Source organism: Tympanuchus pallidicinctus, unplaced genomic scaffold, assembly GCF_026119805.1.
Source record: "Tympanuchus pallidicinctus isolate F22 unplaced genomic scaffold, pur_lepc_1.0 scaffold6, whole genome shotgun sequence".
NCBI classification, from domain to species: Eukaryota; Metazoa; Chordata; class Aves; order Galliformes; family Phasianidae; genus Tympanuchus; species Tympanuchus pallidicinctus.
In genome coordinates this window covers 41,622,821-41,640,209 of record NW_026294780.1, presented here as the reverse complement: position 1 = coordinate 41,640,209, position 17,389 = coordinate 41,622,821, and the positions used below count along the sequence as shown (strand labels likewise).

Below are 17,389 nucleotides of genomic sequence, written 5' to 3'. Positions count from 1 at the left end.
GTTGGAACTTGATGATCCTTGAGTTCCCTTCCAAGGCAAGCCATTCTATGATTTTATGATTCTTTATGAGAGACGAATCAAACTTGTTTATGACCTTTTCTTTTAGAAAGAAAACCACATCATAGCCTCATGACAGCTGGTTTTGTATTCTTTTGTTTGTTTGTTTTCTTAAAGTTGATTCTTTAAATACAGATTTAATCAATGTTCTGTTTAAAATTCCTGGAAAAAAATGATCATCTTATTCACCTTAATTTATATTAAAAACAAGAGATTTATATTCAAACAGGAGATTATATCAATGCAGCTCTGTGCAGCATTTCAAATCTCAGACCAGGTCACAGAGCCATTTTAAATCTGTATTTCTGTGCATGCAGAGTCTGAAGATTTTCATTCAGTATTTATGCAGTGTTAATGCAATGGTGATGTGCAGGCTTTTCCCAGATGACAGCACAGCAGACATAATTTTGTGCATTTTTTTCACTTTCACGAGGTCAAGATGTCAGGCAGTTGATTACAAACCCTCCTGTTGGTTGGGCCCAGAACATATACCAGCAGAGTATTTGCTGGCAGCTCCTTCCAGCAAAGATTTAGGATATTTGTGTGGAAATGGAATAGTTGGGTGCTCACCTCAGCCTTTGCTCAGGGCTAAATCTGTCATTGTATGTCACCCACAGCTCTACTCTGTGACCAAGCCAGGCAGGTTGATGACTTATTTTGTGAAAATAATGCCTGCAGAGAGTTCAAAGGTTTGGGAATAAGGCAGCAAGTATTTACATCTTTTGGGAACGTGTAACCCCCACAAGTGGCCTCGGTTCCTTCTGAAGTCACGTTGCAAGTTCCACAGCCAGAGTAAAGCTGATTTTTGTTCTTTAAGGGCAAACGTGAACCTGTGAGATTGCCTCACAACTCTGGTTAATTTAAATGACCTTTGTGATGCACAGAATTAGCCTGACAAGGACAATGCTGAATTATAGGGGATAAGATTAATCCTGCCATCAGGAACTTTGGCATTTATGATGATGTTATCTCAGCAGCTCTTGCTGCCTGTGACCCTTCCCAGATTATTCTGTGCAATATCTCATAGATAGCAAAATGCAATTTATCAAGACATAAATATTTGGAAAAAAAACACAGTGTTCATAACTTAAGAAAAAAAGGCAAACATCATTTCAATATGAAAATGGATCAAGATTTACTTCAGGTAATCTGAGATCAAATATTTTGCTTAACTCTTAAGGTAATTGCCAGAAATTTGGGTCTACTCTTGAGCTGTGGACTTAGGAATTTTTTTAGGATATGGATAGATGGCACTCTGGGGGAACTACTGAATTTTACCAAGCTACTCCCCATCCACCAGACTAACCCACTTTGTGTACAGTTGGAGCTTCTCCTAAGGACAAAATGAAATACTAAGGACAAACCAGTGGAGTTTATTCAGCTGATATTTTGTATCAGTGTTTGAAGCCAGCTGTCACAAAAGTTGGCTTATGGTAAGAAGGCAACATGAAGGACATGAGGAAGGACATTGGAAATGTCTGCCAACAAGCATATGTTTGATGCAAGTGCAGCTAAACAGATTAAGCCACAAATGATCTTATACCCTATGTTGGTAATTAGCACACACATCAGTGAGTTCCCTGAGGTGTAGTAGTCAGTGCTTAAGTTGCTCTTGAACAGGAGAGACAGGATCTTGACGAGTGGTTCTTCCAGCTCCCTCTTTCTGAAGTGGTCATTACCTTTTCCCATGTTAGCCCTGTGCTACATACTCGGTCAGTCCATCAGCTCTCTCTCTCTCTCTCACACACACACACACACACACACATAAGTAATGCTTGCTAGACTTTCCCAGGTTACATATATCTGTGAAGACAATGAAATCAAGATTTCTGATCATCTCACTGATTTTGTACAAAAGCTTTCATATCAACAGTAGCTTAATTTCAATAACCAGTAATATACTTCAATACTACGTGTCAGCAAAAGATCTGCACCTAGCTGCAACTGCCAACAAAGAGAAAGCTTTAAATAACAGATAAATACTGAGGAGCGTGTGCTGTATCTATCAGCAGCAGAACACTGAAGGCTCCAGTACCTGCAGACTGTGATGGCCACAGTGCTTTCAGCCTGTTTTAACCTCATCCTTCACAACTTTAGTTCATGTCCCATTTTGCTCTCATCCTACCTAGTACATAACATTTTCTAGTGCTTTCACATGCTCTCTTTCCCCTTAGAGCTCCTTGTGCTCAACTCATCACTCTTTAACAGTCCTTTCAGGCCTGGCTCCTCATCCCTCTGCTTCCCCAACCTAGGGAGAGAAGGAGGAAGACTACTGAAAGCACATGAATCTCTTTGCCTGCAGTGCTCTCTGGCTTTGAAGGAGAAGTAAGAGGGGTAAGTCTGGCTCAGCCCATGCAGTCAAACCCTACATCTGACTTCTTTCAATCAGAATAAGACAAGTTAATTGCTGAACTGTAATGAATTGTGTTTCTCTGATTTTCAGAAGCTCACGATTCAGCAAAAAATGGGGTCATCAAAATCAGCTTTCTGAAACCAGAATTGCTCTCTTAGCAAAACTCTAATTTCTGTTCTAAAGCACAGAAATGGTGAAGCTTTTAGTATAAGAGCTATTTTCACATAGGTAAAACCAGATGCAGATTTATCAGCTAGGATGGAGATTTCATTCTTTCCAGTCTCTTCCTTGCCCTTTAATAGGATCAGAAAGGTTGTATGCATTTCCCTCAAGTGATGGGGCTGCTGATTTGTATAGCCTTCCCAGTAATATAGGGGTTACAGCTGCTATTGAGAAAAATGTTTTTTTTTTCTTTCCTGAAAAGTGGCTAAGCTATTTTTGTTCAAATTTTCAAAAAAAGCCTTCAGCCTGAGGCAGAAATTCAGCATGAGAAATTTCTGTGCAAATTATTAAAGAATGGTGGAGTTACAATCTACTGAAAACAGATGAGTTTGGCATAAGAAATTACAGATGCCTTCACTTACGGCCTTCATCCTCTGTGCATTTGTACAGTACACATATATGGATATATATCTGTGGTATATGGTATATATATATATGTGCATATGGTATATGCAGTACCATTCAACATGGTACTTGCTTTTCTTACCTTCTTTGTTGCTTTTAAAAATATGAACAGGTTTTATGACTGCAGTAATGTTCTGTGAGGAACGTACTTCTAAGTATCTTGAGGCTGCTAGGTCAACCTGAGGTGTTTCTAGTGAGCAATCAGATGGCAAGAAGCTCCTCACCTCGATGTCTTACAAAAAAAAATATATATATATTAATAATGCCCTTCTCCTTACTGGTTGTAGTTCAGTGTAGCAGTGCAAACAGCACAGCATAACGTGCAAAGAGATGGCTCTGAACAGACACTGAGAAAGCTAATGGAGTGAATGTTAATTCCTTGAAAGATGTTGTCGTACAAACAGAGCAAAAATCTTTCAACACTTAACCGAAGAGGTGGTAATTATGCATTCTTCATCAGTGGAAAATCTGTGATAAACACTATTTGTGGTACATAACCTAGCTTTCACTCATGCCTATTTTTTAATAGTGCAGAAGAAAAAGGTTAATGTACTAATAATCAAGAGATGCACAGAAAGAAATTGCCAGTGAAAGCCAGTTTAGCAAGAATCAGGAGATAAGAAGAGAGTTTACAATAGTCTTAGTATGGCAATGTTGATTCATTCTTAAAACCAACTTAGATTAAAACAGAGGACAAATTTAGGGTTCAAGTCAACACAGGAACAGCTGTGCACAACAAATTTCATTCGATTTATATTGTTCCAAATTGATTCCATACAAGAGAAGCACCTTCTGGTGTTAGAAATACTCTCACTATTGTAAATCAAAGTGGTTCCATGGAAATTGGTACTTAGATTTGTTCAAAACTGAGATAAGCCAAAAGAAAACAAGCCAGCCTCTCTCTCTCTCTCTCTGTTATCTAACACAAGCCAGCAATGATTGAACACAGCTCGGGAAAACAACTACAAGTTTTAAACTAAGGAAATGAATTCTGCCTGACTAAAAAGAGATACAAGGTTACCTCTTGAGCTAGGGAATGAAAATTTTTGGTGGGTGAGGCCTGTCTCTATGGTTTGCCTCTCTCTCTTAACATTACCAGATGGAACCCACAGCACTGGAGAATGGTATGGACTCTAATAGACTTCTTTCTTTGCCTCTTTCTGGCCATAGTTTTCAAGGAGTTTAATGACAGACCTATATTCTAGACAAAGAGATAACAATAAATAAAAACTGGTTGACTTACTCACATTCTTTCAGTTCATCCATGTCACTTAGGTAAAAATCAGGCCTCACAACCTTCAAAAGATTTCCTACAAACTTCAGAGAAAGCCATGGTTTCATCTCACTTGTGTTCTATCTGGTTGTGTAGGAGAAGTGACTATAAGTAGGAAAAGATGATGCATTGTTCTTTACAGCCTGCACCTGTGTCTAATTTTGTCTTGCAGCTACAGATCTGCACCAAATGACAGCTACTGCAGAGAAGAGTCTGGAAGCTGTCAACTCATAGAGATACTTTCTGAGCTCTTGCTCCTTGGAATAAGTTCTTTTCTGTTTAATCAAAGGAAAATTATTTTTGTTCAGAAACTTCACGTTCCAAATAAGAATGCTGTTAAGCCAGGGAATGAAAATATGAAATAGCTGTTTGTTACCAGTGTTGTAAATCATCTGGGAAAGCCTTGCCAGCACACCAGATGCAGACTGCTAAATCCTTCCACTTCATGACAGGACTGAACTACTTATGGAATCGTGCTTTCAGGAAAAAGGAGGGAGCAAGTACCATGTATGTAAAGCATATACATTTGCACAGAACTTTCAGTTATGGTTTGCAAGTGAAGCAGATGCTATGTTCAAGCAATAATGTAACATTGTGGAGCAGGATAAAATTTCACACGTGGATGTATACATATATATAAAAGAAAAGGCAGCTTCTATACTCTCATTTTATTAATTTGTACTGATTTTTTAGTGGTTAATAACTGACAATATGGCATAAAAACAATGCAACATTCAAGTTACACATCTGATTGCTTGCGTGTGTATGTATATATATATATATACACACATATACACACATACACTCAATAAAATATCTGCTCATAATTATGCAGAGAGATGGCAATGTTCCCCTTATAACTTTTTCAGCAATAGCTTGACAATCAGTAAAGATAGTTTTCTTATGCTAAAATGGAAAGTCAAGGCTGTACTTAAAGCTGAATTTAAAGTTTTGGAAAAGCTGACTAATTTAGAATCTTAAGATAATGTTTTAAAAGGCAAAACATTTCACAGATACGTGACTCAGAAAGAGCTGAAATGTAAAGCATTTAGCTTGACAGGTGTATATATGTACAAATACAGTGAGGATTTTTAAAAAGGCTGAAAGTACCTGTACAAAATGTGGAGAAATCTTTTTGTTTCATAGAATCGAGTTGGAAAGGACCTTTAAGGGTCATCTAGTTGAACTCTCCTGCAATGAACAGAGACACCTACAGCCCAGTTAGGTTGCTCAGAGCCCTGTTCGGCCTGGCCTTGATTGTCTCCAGAGATGAGGCATCCACCACCTCTCTGGGCAACCTGGACCAGTGCCTCATCATTCTTAGTGTAAACAAAAACAGAAACAAAACAAAACACAAAAGAAAGGGCATTGATGAGATCCCCCCTGAGACTCTTCCAGCTGAGCAGGCCAGACTCTACCATCCTCTCCCCTCAGAAGAGGTGCTCCAGGCCCTTCATCATCTTGGTGGCCCTCTATTAGACTCCTTCCCATATCTGCTCATCATCTCTCCTGTCCTGGGGGGCCTGGAACTGAACACAGTAGCTCACATGCTATCTCTGACCTTCAGCATTCAAGATTTCAGTTTACAAGAAATTAGGACAATGTCTATAAAAGGATGTTTCAATTTAGTTTAACATGTCTTAGACCCAGAAAGGAGGTTCAAAAACCTACATTAGGTACTAAGAAAAGAATTTATACACAGACAACATGCTAGCCAATGGGAAACACTCATGTTTCCCATCTCACCTCATCTCATCATTCTGAAGTGTTTAGAGCATAATGTTGAGCTGCAGAAATGTGTATAGGACTAAATACTGGTAACTCAAATCATCATTTTTCAGGGCTTAGAAGTCTAACTCGTCTATGTTTAAACAGATTATCAAGTTATTCTTCAGCAGTTGTCCTTTGGGATAACTGTTCAGTGCTTAAAACAGGCAAGAAATGGGAAATTTATTGGAGAAATAAATCCGAGATATCTAAAAAACTGAGATACAGATAAAAAACCTGGTGATTTGACTCCAGTTTCAACCTTTGGTTGGGCTCCCTCATTATCTATCTTCTTTTTTATTAGTGCCAAGATCCAAGACGCAAGTGGATTTTCCTTGAAATTAGTATTTTTTGTTGACACTGGAGCCTAATGAAAGTTTCAGGCTGTAATGAATTATTCTATTTTACTCTCAATCTTTTAAATATATTCAATGTGTAACTTCAGTTAAAATAAGAATAATTTGATCTAAATTTTCATACCACATTATGAAAATCTCAAACCTAAACTGTGTATAAAATATCACTTTCCAAGAATTTGTCTTAAATGATAAAATTAAAAACAATACAATTTTTTTTTCTACTAATATATCAAATATGTGGTCCTGGGACAACAGAGCATATTAATACAGCATGTTGTGACAGAATTTAAGAAATTAAAATTAGAAAATATCTATTACATGTAAATTTATTTCAGCAGCTGCTGCCCATACTTTGTTTTCTGGGGGGTTTTAAGCTTCTCCAGTCACGGGGTTCAGTCACTTTCATATAAAAATTGTGTCTTTCTTACAGATAGCACTCCAACCATCCTTACTGAACTTAAACCTGCCAGCTGATACGGCAATAAGTTTGGTGAGGTTTTTTTTACCCCTTTTATCACATAAATTCTCACTTTTCCTGCTTAAAAGCTTCAAACTTTAAACTGTTCCTCTATGAAACGGTAAGATGTGGTCAGCTGCTTAGAAGCAAAAACATAGGTTATGTCCTCAGACTAGCCTTGTCCAGTGTTTTATGGACTGCAGTTCTGTGTTCTGAGTTTTTACACACAGGAAGGCCTCTTAAAAGAAGTTCCTTTCCAATGGGACACAGAGAAGTGAATACACCTCAAATATGAGGAGAGGCTGAGTGACACTGGGCTGCTCGGCTGCAGTAGAGGAGGCTCGGGGGGGGTCTCATCAATGCCCATAAACGCCTGAGGGACGGTGCCAGAGGCTACAGCCAGACTCTGTCAGTGATGCCCGGTGCCGGGACCAGAAGCCATGGGCACAAACTGGAGCACAGAAGGTTCCCTCTGAACACCAGGAGCCCTTCTGTGTGTGCACTAACAGAGCACTGGCACAGGCTGCACAGAGGCTGTGGGGTCTCCTCCCTGGGGATCTCCCAGAGCCACCTGGACATGGCCCTGGGCACCCTGCTCTGGGTGTCCCTGCTGGGGCAGGGGCTGGAGCAGAGGGACGCTGAGGTCCATGCCAGCTTCAGCCGTGCTGCGAGGAGTGGAAGGACGGTGATGGCACAGCTCCCCAGCCGCTCAGCTCCCCGCAGGCTCTGCCCGCCCCGGCCGCCGCCCGGCCCGGCTGCAGTTTCCGGTGGGACTTTGTACGGCGGCGCTTCCCTTCCCCGCCTCGGCCCGGCGCTGCCCGCGGCCATGCAGTCGCGGGTTCTGTGCCTGGGCGGCGGGGCCGGGGCTCCTGCTGCGCGCAGGGTCCGCCTGCTCCTGCGGCAGGTGCTGGCCGGCGGGGCGGCCGCGGCTCGGCCCGGCCGCCTGGAGGTGCGGGCGCTGCACGGCTCAGGTAACCACCCCGCCGACACCCGTCCCCGGCTCCCCTCGGCCTTCTCCCCGTGCCGGGCGCGGTGCCGCGGGGTTCCTCCGTGCGTGCGCTCAGGGATCGGCGCTGCGGTGCTCAGCCCCGACCAGCGGGGAGCCACGGAGGCTGCCGGTGGCCCTTTGGGCCCGCAGCTGTCCCGGCTGCGGTATGGGCCCTGCTTGCCCTTACGTTACTGGGTGCCGTATGAGATGAAGGGCTCGGTGTTCTCTTCCAAAACGTCTCGCCCGCAGAGACTCAGCCCCTGCTTGGGAGCATCGCTCTCCTCAGTCAAGTTAGTTCTTGCAGAGCCGCCGTTTCTGTGCTTTGTGGCTGGTGTCAGGGCTGCCGAGGCAGGTGGTTCAAAAAAGGATTCCCATCAGCGGTGGCAGTGAGCGTGCAGCTGACCTTGAGCAGTGTGTGTGCTGGGAAGATGACCCGGGCTGCCCCGGAGTGTCCTCTGATGCCCTTTGGGCCTGAGCAGAGCAGAACTGCCTCTCAGAAGTGGTGACATATGCCCATGGTAGCTGGCACTTCTCGGGATGAAAGCCAGAAGCATCAAACTGCTAAATATAGAGTCTACAGTGAGCAGCTATGAATTAAGGAAACAGAATGCTGCCAAGGGATTCTGGTGAGGGGTGCATTCTGAAGGCCCCTTCAATGCCATTTACTTCCATTTCTGTTGTTTGACTTTGTTCGTGCCTGGTATATGTATTTGCTTCCTTCACGAGGAGCCTTTGAAGAATAGATAACTGTGAAGTTCTTGAAAGAATTATTGAATGGAAAGTATTTAACTTTTAAAAAATACAGAAAGAAAGCTGGGGTTATTTATTTTTAAAAACAGGAATGAAAAGGAACAAAGTAACAGTTTGTGAAACAAGTGCCTGATGATGAGAGGTCAGTTGTGGTGACTGACTTGGCGAACAAGAAGTTCAGTGAAATGGAAGTGCGTCAATAGCAGAATTACTGAAAGCACTTCCTAAAATTCAGTGTTATGGGATATAACTGGATGTGAGCATGCTGTATGAATAATGAAAATATTCCCCGTTACACTTAATAGTGGTAGTAGTTTTGTTAGGAAGATTTAAATCTCTTGCTTCGAAACTCCAGACAATCTCATAGCTGTTAGAGACAGGAAAATGGATGCTATCAGGATTGTTTGCTCACTCAGATACTGACCCCATTTATTCTTAATTTTCTGGGTTTTCTTTTCTTAATTTTTATTTTTTAAATCTTATTTAAAATATGCTTGCCTGTCATCTTACAGGCCCTGCTGCTCCTCTTGGCTTACTGAGATCTGAAGAGCTGATCTGAACTTATGTATGCAATATGGATTTCTGATATTTCTGTGGGGCTGCACTAATAGCAAGACTTGATGTTGCATGTCTCTTTGCTACTGAAAAGTAAACTATTTCTGTAAGGGCTGGAAGCTGTTAACAGTCATGCAAAGAGCAAATTGTAGAGTGTGCAGTAATTTGGATCTGACATCCCTGCCAGATCTGATTTACTCTCTGTGATGGTAGTTTTTAAGCGTAAGGGAGGAACTGTTGTCTGTTTTGTCCTGTTTTATGTGAAAGAGTCATGCTCAGCAATTTTAACTCTGCCTTTATAAAACAGATTTGTCTTGCTGGTGCACAGAAGGCCACAGAAGAACTGCTAGAGCTATTCAGTGGTAAAGTTTGAGAGAAATCTGAAAGGCAGTGTTCATGCTGTTGTTGGTTGCATCCTTAATTGTATTTATGGACTTTGTGATGGCTGCAATTACTCCAGTGATCTAATTTACTGCAAGGCCTTATGCTTGTTGCATCGGTGCAGCTGAGAAGGCAGAAAAAGTAGATGGGAACTTTTAAAGCCAACTGTCCCTGGAAGTGTATAGAGTTATGCCTGAGTTATGTAAAACTATTCTAACATTTAAGAAAGGAAGGTGGCAAAAACCCCGATGTCTTTTATTAGACTCACAGATACGGCTGGAAGAAGGGGATGAGCTGCCAGGCAGATAAGTTTCTGAGTATTTGTGGTCTTCAATAGGGTTTCACAGTTGCTCCCATGAGTAAATGTCAGTAAATAGCTTCCAAGTTTTTCTGTTTGGCAGGCATTCAAAATTTAAGCTTTCCTGTTTAGCAACTGTTACAGTCAAGGCACCTGTTGATGCCCATTGTAATTGATGAGGCCGAAGTCAAACCTGCTTAGCAAACTCAGAATGGTTGCACAGGAAATGCCACAGTGAATTTTGAAGGCTGTTTCATCTGCGTTATTATCTTTTAAAAGATAATCTTTTAAAAGAAGTTTCAGTATTTAAGAACTTTTCAAAACAACTCACTATTTATTTTAAGTCATAGTTTCTTTTTAATTGAAACACATTATTGACATTTTACTTGATATCTGTGCTCTGTTTAGATTAGTTTGATAGCCTGGCTTTTCTGAACTGAGCAAATTGTACTTTAAGAATCTTTGTACGGTTTTAAAATGTTGTGAGCTGGTGTTCAGAGAGCTAGCAGAAGCTTCCCATTCCTGGGCCCTCACACTAGTGGGGGATTTCAACCATCCAGACATCTGCTGGGAGGGCAGTCTGGTATTTGCATGAGTTTTTAGTAATTTCTAGACAGTGCTGGTAACAGTTTTGCAGTATATATGCCAGAGAGCCTAGCCAAGGGTAACATTTTGTCTGCTGCTCACAAGTAGAGGAGAACTGACTGATTTGGTTATAGATGGTAGCCTGTATCTCTGGGGCCATAAAATGACTGAGCTCAGAAGCTGGAGCAAGGCTGGGGAAGGTGAGCAGCAGAATTCAGATTCTAGGCTTGGAGAGCACAGACTTCTGCTTTTTCAGGAGACCTGCAGGTAAAATCCTTTGATAACAGCCAAATGCCCAGGAGAGGGGGACCATTTTTAAAGAAAACTTAAAGGCAGCTCACAAACAGATAATCCCGTGGTGTAGGATATATCCCAAATAGGAAACACTTATTTGGTGTTTCAGTAAGAGGCCTGGTTGGTCAAGCGGAAAACCTCACAATGAGCTAAAACACGAAAAAGGAGCATACAGAAATGAAATAAGGACAGGCAACAGAAAAGGACTGTAGGAAGTACCATGTGCTATGTAGGGATGAAATCACTGTGCTCTGCAAACTGCAGGTCTTAAGTCCGGAAAGGCCTTAAACTTGAGGTTTGGGTCCAGAGAAACCTCCAAAAGTTCAAGGAGTAGTGTGAAGTTCTGCCAGTTCTACTTCAGTTTTACTGTGTTATAGCACTACAGGCTGGGAAGGGATTGGCTGAGGAGCAGCTTTGCTGAAGAGATTGAAGGGTTGTGGTGGATGTGCGGTTGAATGTGAGCCAACATTACCCTCATAGCATGAAGCAAACGACAGGCTTGGCTGGATCAGGAGGAGCAAGGGTGGGCTCATCTCCAGAATGCTCTACAGAGGTTCCACCTGGAATGCTGTGTCCAGTTGTGAGTTCCCTTTCTAGGGCAATACTGAGAAACTGAAGTCTGTTTCAGGGCTATCAAAACTATTAGGGACCTGGAGCACCAGATGGTGAGTAGAAGTTGAGGGAGCTAGGTTTGATAGTCTTGCAAGGAAGGGAGAGGAAAAGAGGAGAAGTCTGCTTGCAACTTGCAGTTAGGGTTACAAAGATGAAGTCTAACTACCTAATAGTGGCAAATAATATAGCAAGAGGCAGTGCTTACAAATTGAGGCTTATAAGGTTCAAGCTGAACAGCAGAACAAACCTTTTTGCTAGTAGAGTAGTGCAGCAGGGCAAGAGGCTAAGTGGAGAGACTGTGGAATCTCCATCCTTGAAGGTTTCTGAGACCAAGACAGGGCCTTGGACAATGTGATCTAGCCTTGGTTATAAGCTGAAGTTGAGCAGGAAGCTGGAGAAGATTATATTCAGAGTGCCTTCCAGCCAGTATTTCAAAGATTGTTTGGTAATTGATTTTAGCATTTAGGTTAGCATTTTTCTGATACAGTAAGCAAGTTACTAAGATATATTCTGAAATTTGTATTTCAGGTATGTGAGAGCATCGTAGCATTAGGCGTTTTAAAAACTGAATAATGTATTCACGGAAGTTGAGGAAAAAGAATTTGAAAGCTTAATTTTTGTTTCATAAAGAAAAAAGTTGGCACTTTGAGGATGGGCCACCCGTGTGCTCAGGTGCTGGATAAATGTCAGATGAAAGCCTTTTTCTTTTCTTTTTTTTTCTTTTTTTCCTTCATAATGTATTGAAATTAAAACCTGGAAATACGCAGTTGAATATAATTTAGAAATCAAACTGTTTCATTCTAACAGATGTGATCTAATCCCACAGAAATTAATGTTAGTGGAGCTTAGCACCTTCACGGTTTTAATGTGCTTTTGCTGTTTTTGGCTTTTGAGTCCAGATGGATGGTCTGCATACAAGTGGATGTGTAATACGTTAAGACTGCTGTTGGACTGTGGTAATCTCACATATGTTCAGGACTAAAGAGGCCAAAAGGCAGTCGTCTTAGCTGTCTAAAAGCTCAGCATTCCTCAAGCTTTGTTGTAGCATCTTGTAAAAACCTTGATTACAGAAAGGATTTCCCAAGAGGTTGGAACTGTTTTGTGCAGAATTCTTATCCAAAGTCTAAATACATATGTACAGCTATGTAGTGTGTTCTCATTTGCTGTGAGTTTCTTTATTTAATACATTAATATATTTCCCCTGTACTCAGCTCTGGTGAGGCCGCACCTCGAGTACTGTGTTCAGTTTTGGGCCCCTCACTGCAAGAAAGACAGTGAGGCCCTGGAGCGGGTTCAAAGGAGGGCAACAAAGCTGGTGAGGGGTCTGGAGCACAGGACTTATGAGGAGTGGCTGAAGGAGCTGGGAATATTCAGTCTGGAGAAGAGGAGGCTCAGGGGAGACCTCATTGCTCTCTGTAACTGCCTGAAGGGAGCTTGTAGTGAGCTGGGGGTCGGCCTCTTCTCCCATGTAACTGGTGATAGAACTAGAGGGAATGGCTTCAAGCTGTGCTAGGGGAGATTTAGGCTGGATGTTAGGAAATACTACTTCTCTGAAAGAGTGGTCAGGCACTGGAATGGGCTGCCCAGGGAGGTGGTGGAGTCACCGACCCTGGAGGTGTTCAAGGAACATTTGGATTTTGTGTTGAGGGACATGGCTTAGTGAGAACTGTTGGTGATGGGTGGATGGTTGGACTGGATGATCTTGTAGGCCTTTTCCAACCTTGTTGCTTCTGTGATTCTGTGATTTGAAAGGGCTATTTATTATTTTCTTTCTTATTATTAAATAGTAATTGAGATGTAATCAGTCTCTCTTCAAATATGGGCAGTGTCGCTGTAAATAATTTCAATTAAACAACAATATCTTTTTCTTCTCACCACATAGAAAAAGACAGTACGAGTAGAGAATGTTCCTTGTCTTGGGAAGAGAAGAGGAGAAGAAGGATAGTTGATACTTGCTGAAGCTAGTGTTACCATTTAAGTGTTTTTTGACCAGAACTTTGGCCTTGGAAGCCAAAAGGGCCAACCTTGCCTTGAGGTGCAGCAGGTCCAGCATTGCCATAGGGTGAGGGGAGGGATTATCTGTTCTGCTCTTTGTTGTGCGGCATCACTTGCAGCACCGGGTGCATCTGGGTGCCACAACATAAGAAGGACATAAAACTGTTATTATCTGAATGAGGGCAACAAGTATAGTGAAGGGTCTACAACGTAGGACATATGAGGAGATGTGGATGTTCTTGGTTTATTCAGTGTGGAGGAGGCTGAGGGGAGGCCTGATGGCAGCTGCAGCTCCTTACAGGGAGCAGAGGGGCAACACTGTGCTTTGCTCTCCGTGACAGCAACAGGGCCTGAGGGAACAGCATGGAGCTGTGTCAGGGGAGGGTCAGGTTGGGCTTTAAGGAAAGGTTCTTTACTAGAGGGTGGTGGGCATGGAACAGCCTGCCCAGGGCAGTGGGCATGGCCCCAGCTGCTGGCGTTCAAGGAGCATCTGGGCAGTGCTCTTAGATAAAGAATTTTGGGTGAAGCCAGGAGTTGGACTCAGTGATCTTTTCGGATCCTTTCCAATATGGACTGTTCAACGATTTTGTGATTCTGCTTTTCTGTGCCTGGCTGCAGTCAATAGGAGGAGCCAGGGAGGATAAAAAGCACAGGGCATTCATCAGTGGTGCTCTACCAAAGCGCTTGGCCAGCCTCCAGCTGCATGGCAGGGCTTGGAGCAAGAGCTCCAAGGGGAGCTCTCAAGGGAGGGTCTCCCTTCCCTTCAGAAGCCCTCAGTAGACTGTGGAAGACATAGGCCTGCTCACCTGAAGAGCTCTTGTCTTTTTTTTTATGGGAAAAAGCAGATGTGTATATTATTATCTACACTGTGGCTCTGGAGAATAGATACATCATAATCAGTGCATTGTGGTTACTGGCTGACTGGATATGCATGTTAACTCCTGTCTCACAGCAAGTCAGATCTGTCCAAGCAGTATGTTCTAGGAAGAGTTCACTGCATGTATTGAGGCTGTTTTCATAACTTTTTCAGAGAGTCTCTTGCAGTTCCTATTATTGGGTCACTGTATTTATGTGCCCTGAATTTCTGACCCGTATCACATGGGGCTCTGCCTGCTGCCACTGTATATTGACCAGTCCTTGAATGGGATGTCCCACTTACCTTTAGATTCTGGCTTATTTGGCAACTGCTTTATGTTAGCTGGCATATCTCTGTACATCAGGCACTGACTGTATCCTACTGTTTTCCCTGAAGACTGTGATAGCTAAGATTGCTATTTTCTATGTGAGAGATAAGAAACCAGGGCACATCTCCACCTCTTCACCTCTGTAGCTTTTGTGCATGGTAGTACAGCAGTAGCTAGTGAACTGAAGTATTTATAGAGTATTCTATAATTTGCAATGGAGAAAAATTGTTTGGGATTCATATTCTCAAATGACAAGCCCAGCTGATTTAACACCACATTTCTACCAGGCAGGCTGTTGTCAGCTCCTTGCCAGCTGGTGTAATGTTGGAGAGAGCCTATCTGGGCTGACAACTCTGCTCAGAGAGTTTGGAAATGCAGTGGAAATGGCATAACCAAACATGAGATTTTAAATGAATGTAGGAGAAATGAATTAGACAAGAAAATATAGCCCAGGTGGAAGTGTGTGATAAGATTAACGTACTAATCCCTCTTGTGCTCATTTAGCTAGGAAAACAGACAGTGCTGTTTTGGTTTGATATTGCTTGTACTTCTATTAAACACGGCTAATATTTTTGCTTTGTGGACAGATGGGAGTTTGAGGCAATGTTTGTCTCCAGGCAGCGACAAAACCTAAAAGACAAATGTATTTAGCTTGCGTTAGGGATTTGGTGTGCTTAGCTCTCTCCACTGCTTTCATATAGTTCCCTCCTACCTTACTTTGCAGGGTCCATTTATGGCTGGAATACTTGTTGAATTTTTGGAAATGGTAAGATCAGTTGTTAGCATCTTAGGGTCTGAAGTAAATTCTGCCAGAAGAGATGCAAATTAACTTACTTTTTATTTATCTATTTATTTATGTATTCTTAACTTTAGATTCTGGAAAATCAACTGGGGTTTTCAATGCCAATAAAACAGGTAATTAAAGCATTCTTATGTAGATGATATCATCATTCCAACGTGCTAAAGAAGTCTGACACTTTGTTGTCTCAGCATCTGGCATCTTGTCCCTGCTATGTTTTGGAAGACTGTATATGTATGGAAGAGTATTTACAACTTGAGCTGAGGTGATTTCAGCTAGAAGCTCATTAGTCATGTACTCCTGTCTCTTTGCATGTTGGCTGATGAACGGTGAGAAGAAGAAAAAAACCCTGGCAGTGGTTTCCTAAGGATATATCAGGCAACCAGCTCTTTTTAGAATGATCAAATTCTTCCTAGCTGAGCTAATGAGAGAGGTGTCAATTTTTGCAGGAAGCAGTGGGCCTGCAGGATGTTTTCGTAAACTTGGAGGCATTTTGGTAAACTCTTTAGCTGTTTCCCAGTGAGAAGGGGTGGTTGGAGCTACTGCAGAGGAAAGGGAACAGGAGACAACGGCTGTGCAGTAAAACAGTTTTTCTAGTTTTAATCTTAGAGAAGACAGAAAAATCCTGGGAGCTTCAAAGCCTGCAGTGTCTTCCTTCTGTAAGTGGTTGTTTTTCATTTGTCAGCTCTTTAAAAATACTTAACTGTTCTCACAACAGGCACAATACCCCTGACCTGTTGCTGGACTTTTGGAGTGACTGAACACGTCACGCTGAAGAGGGCATAGTACTCTGATTTGCAGAGTGCAAATACCAATCCTGCGGTTCAAGGAGAGCCAGGAGATGTTCTGAAGCCTTGGACTGCTGCTTAATAGTTAGCTTAGCCCCTGCTGTTTTGGACCATTGTGCTTCCTGGTTCCTGCATGAGTCTGGAAGAGAAGGGTGCTCAGCTCTAGGCAGGGAGAGTGGGAGCTGCCTGGTGACACTTGGGCTCGGGACCAGGAATGAACCCTTGGCCACCTTCTAAATAGCAGTATTGCTGTTGTCTCCCACTTTCTGGAAAGCCATTTAAGTGCTGTATTGTTGCATAAAATGTAAGAGCAACCATCATCATATGTCATCTGCTGATATTTTAAGGAAAAACGTTTTGGGGTGATTATTTGTGCTTCAGGAGGAACATGAAGGCCCAAGAGTGGGCATATATGTGAGGCTGGGAATCCCAGGCTCAGGGCGTTGGTAAGCATTTCAATTTGAAAGGAAATGATCTGTAATCCTTTCATCATTGCCTCCTGGTTGTTGCTGTAGGTGATTCCTCACTGGCTGCTGTGAATCCAGTTCTAAATGTGTAGCATTTCCTATGGTTCATTTGAATAACATCAGAATTTGTGAATTCTCAGTGCTGTGAGATCTACAGTTACATCTGGGTGTGCCAGTAATAGGCCACATTGGAGTGCAAAATAGAAAAGGAGAGCTGCTGTATGTGTGGGAGCCATTTTGATTGCCTTTGTCAGTTTGGACAAACTTCCTCTTCAGCATTCTCCTTTCCAATTCCAACATCAGCCTTCTGAACTCGTTTATTCCTTACGCATCCCCCTGGTTGCTGTCGGGCAAACCAAAAAAACAGTTTTTGGAGTTAGATCTCGTTCATGAGCTGTGTCTTTTCTGTATCTCATTTCTCAAACAAACACAAGCATAAATGGTTCTAAAATGGTTGGCCCCAGTTCATGGAAAGGTGGTGTAATCAGAGTGCTGCACCATGGGGCAGTCATTGCAATCCTCTCCAGCTACACACTGTTAGGCAGCGAAGGTGATGTGATCTTCACCAACTATAATGGCAAAAACAACATTTTACTTAGCTCTGTGGTCTTTATACTTCTGAATTTGTGTTAGCGTGGTCACAGGAAAAATTCCCCTTTGAGTTTGTTAGCAGTCTGCAGCTTGTTCTCTTGGCCTCCCGGGTTTTGGCTTACCCATTTCCTGGCTCAAGCTAGATTTCAGTTCTGATTTCAGTGAGAAAGTACACAGGGCATGCCCTGCAATTTAACTCAAGCTTGCCA

At 42.4% G+C, this 17,389-nt stretch overlaps 2 protein-coding genes and 1 long non-coding RNA gene across 5 annotated transcripts in view; 1 reads left to right on the top strand and 2 right to left on the bottom strand.

Annotated features, from left to right (window-relative positions):
* NAA16 (N-alpha-acetyltransferase 16, NatA auxiliary subunit) overlaps nt 1–17,389 on the bottom strand; it is a 366,631-nt gene that overhangs the window by 72,459 nt on the left and 276,783 nt on the right. The window lies entirely within an intron of this gene.
* LOC128092126 (uncharacterized) lies at nt 1,411–8,404 on the bottom strand. 2 transcript variants are annotated; one of them, XR_008211639.1, is made up of 5 exons: nt 8,069–8,404; nt 5,421–5,501; nt 4,134–4,238; nt 3,120–3,269; nt 1,411–2,305 (listed from the first exon to the last, which is right to left on the bottom strand). It is a non-coding gene; the product is annotated as an uncharacterized LOC128092126 (long non-coding RNA). The 2 variants fall into 2 exon arrangements; XR_008211638.1 differs by lacking the exons at nt 4,134–4,238; nt 5,421–5,501 and having other exon boundaries at nt 1,411–1,860; nt 8,069–8,394.
* VWA8 (von Willebrand factor A domain containing 8) overlaps nt 7,456–17,389 on the top strand; it is a 174,965-nt gene continuing 165,031 nt past the window's right edge. Inside the window, exons 1-2 of one of the 2 annotated variants that reach the window (XM_052705550.1) lie at nt 7,456–7,864; nt 15,409–15,450. In XM_052705550.1, the coding sequence (XP_052561510.1) occupies nt 7,471–7,864; nt 15,409–15,450 (436 nt within the window). In that variant the 5' untranslated portion in view covers nt 7,456–7,470. The remainder of the gene's footprint in view (nt 7,865–15,408; nt 15,451–17,389) is intronic. The other variant, XM_052705551.1, reaches the window with a different exon arrangement.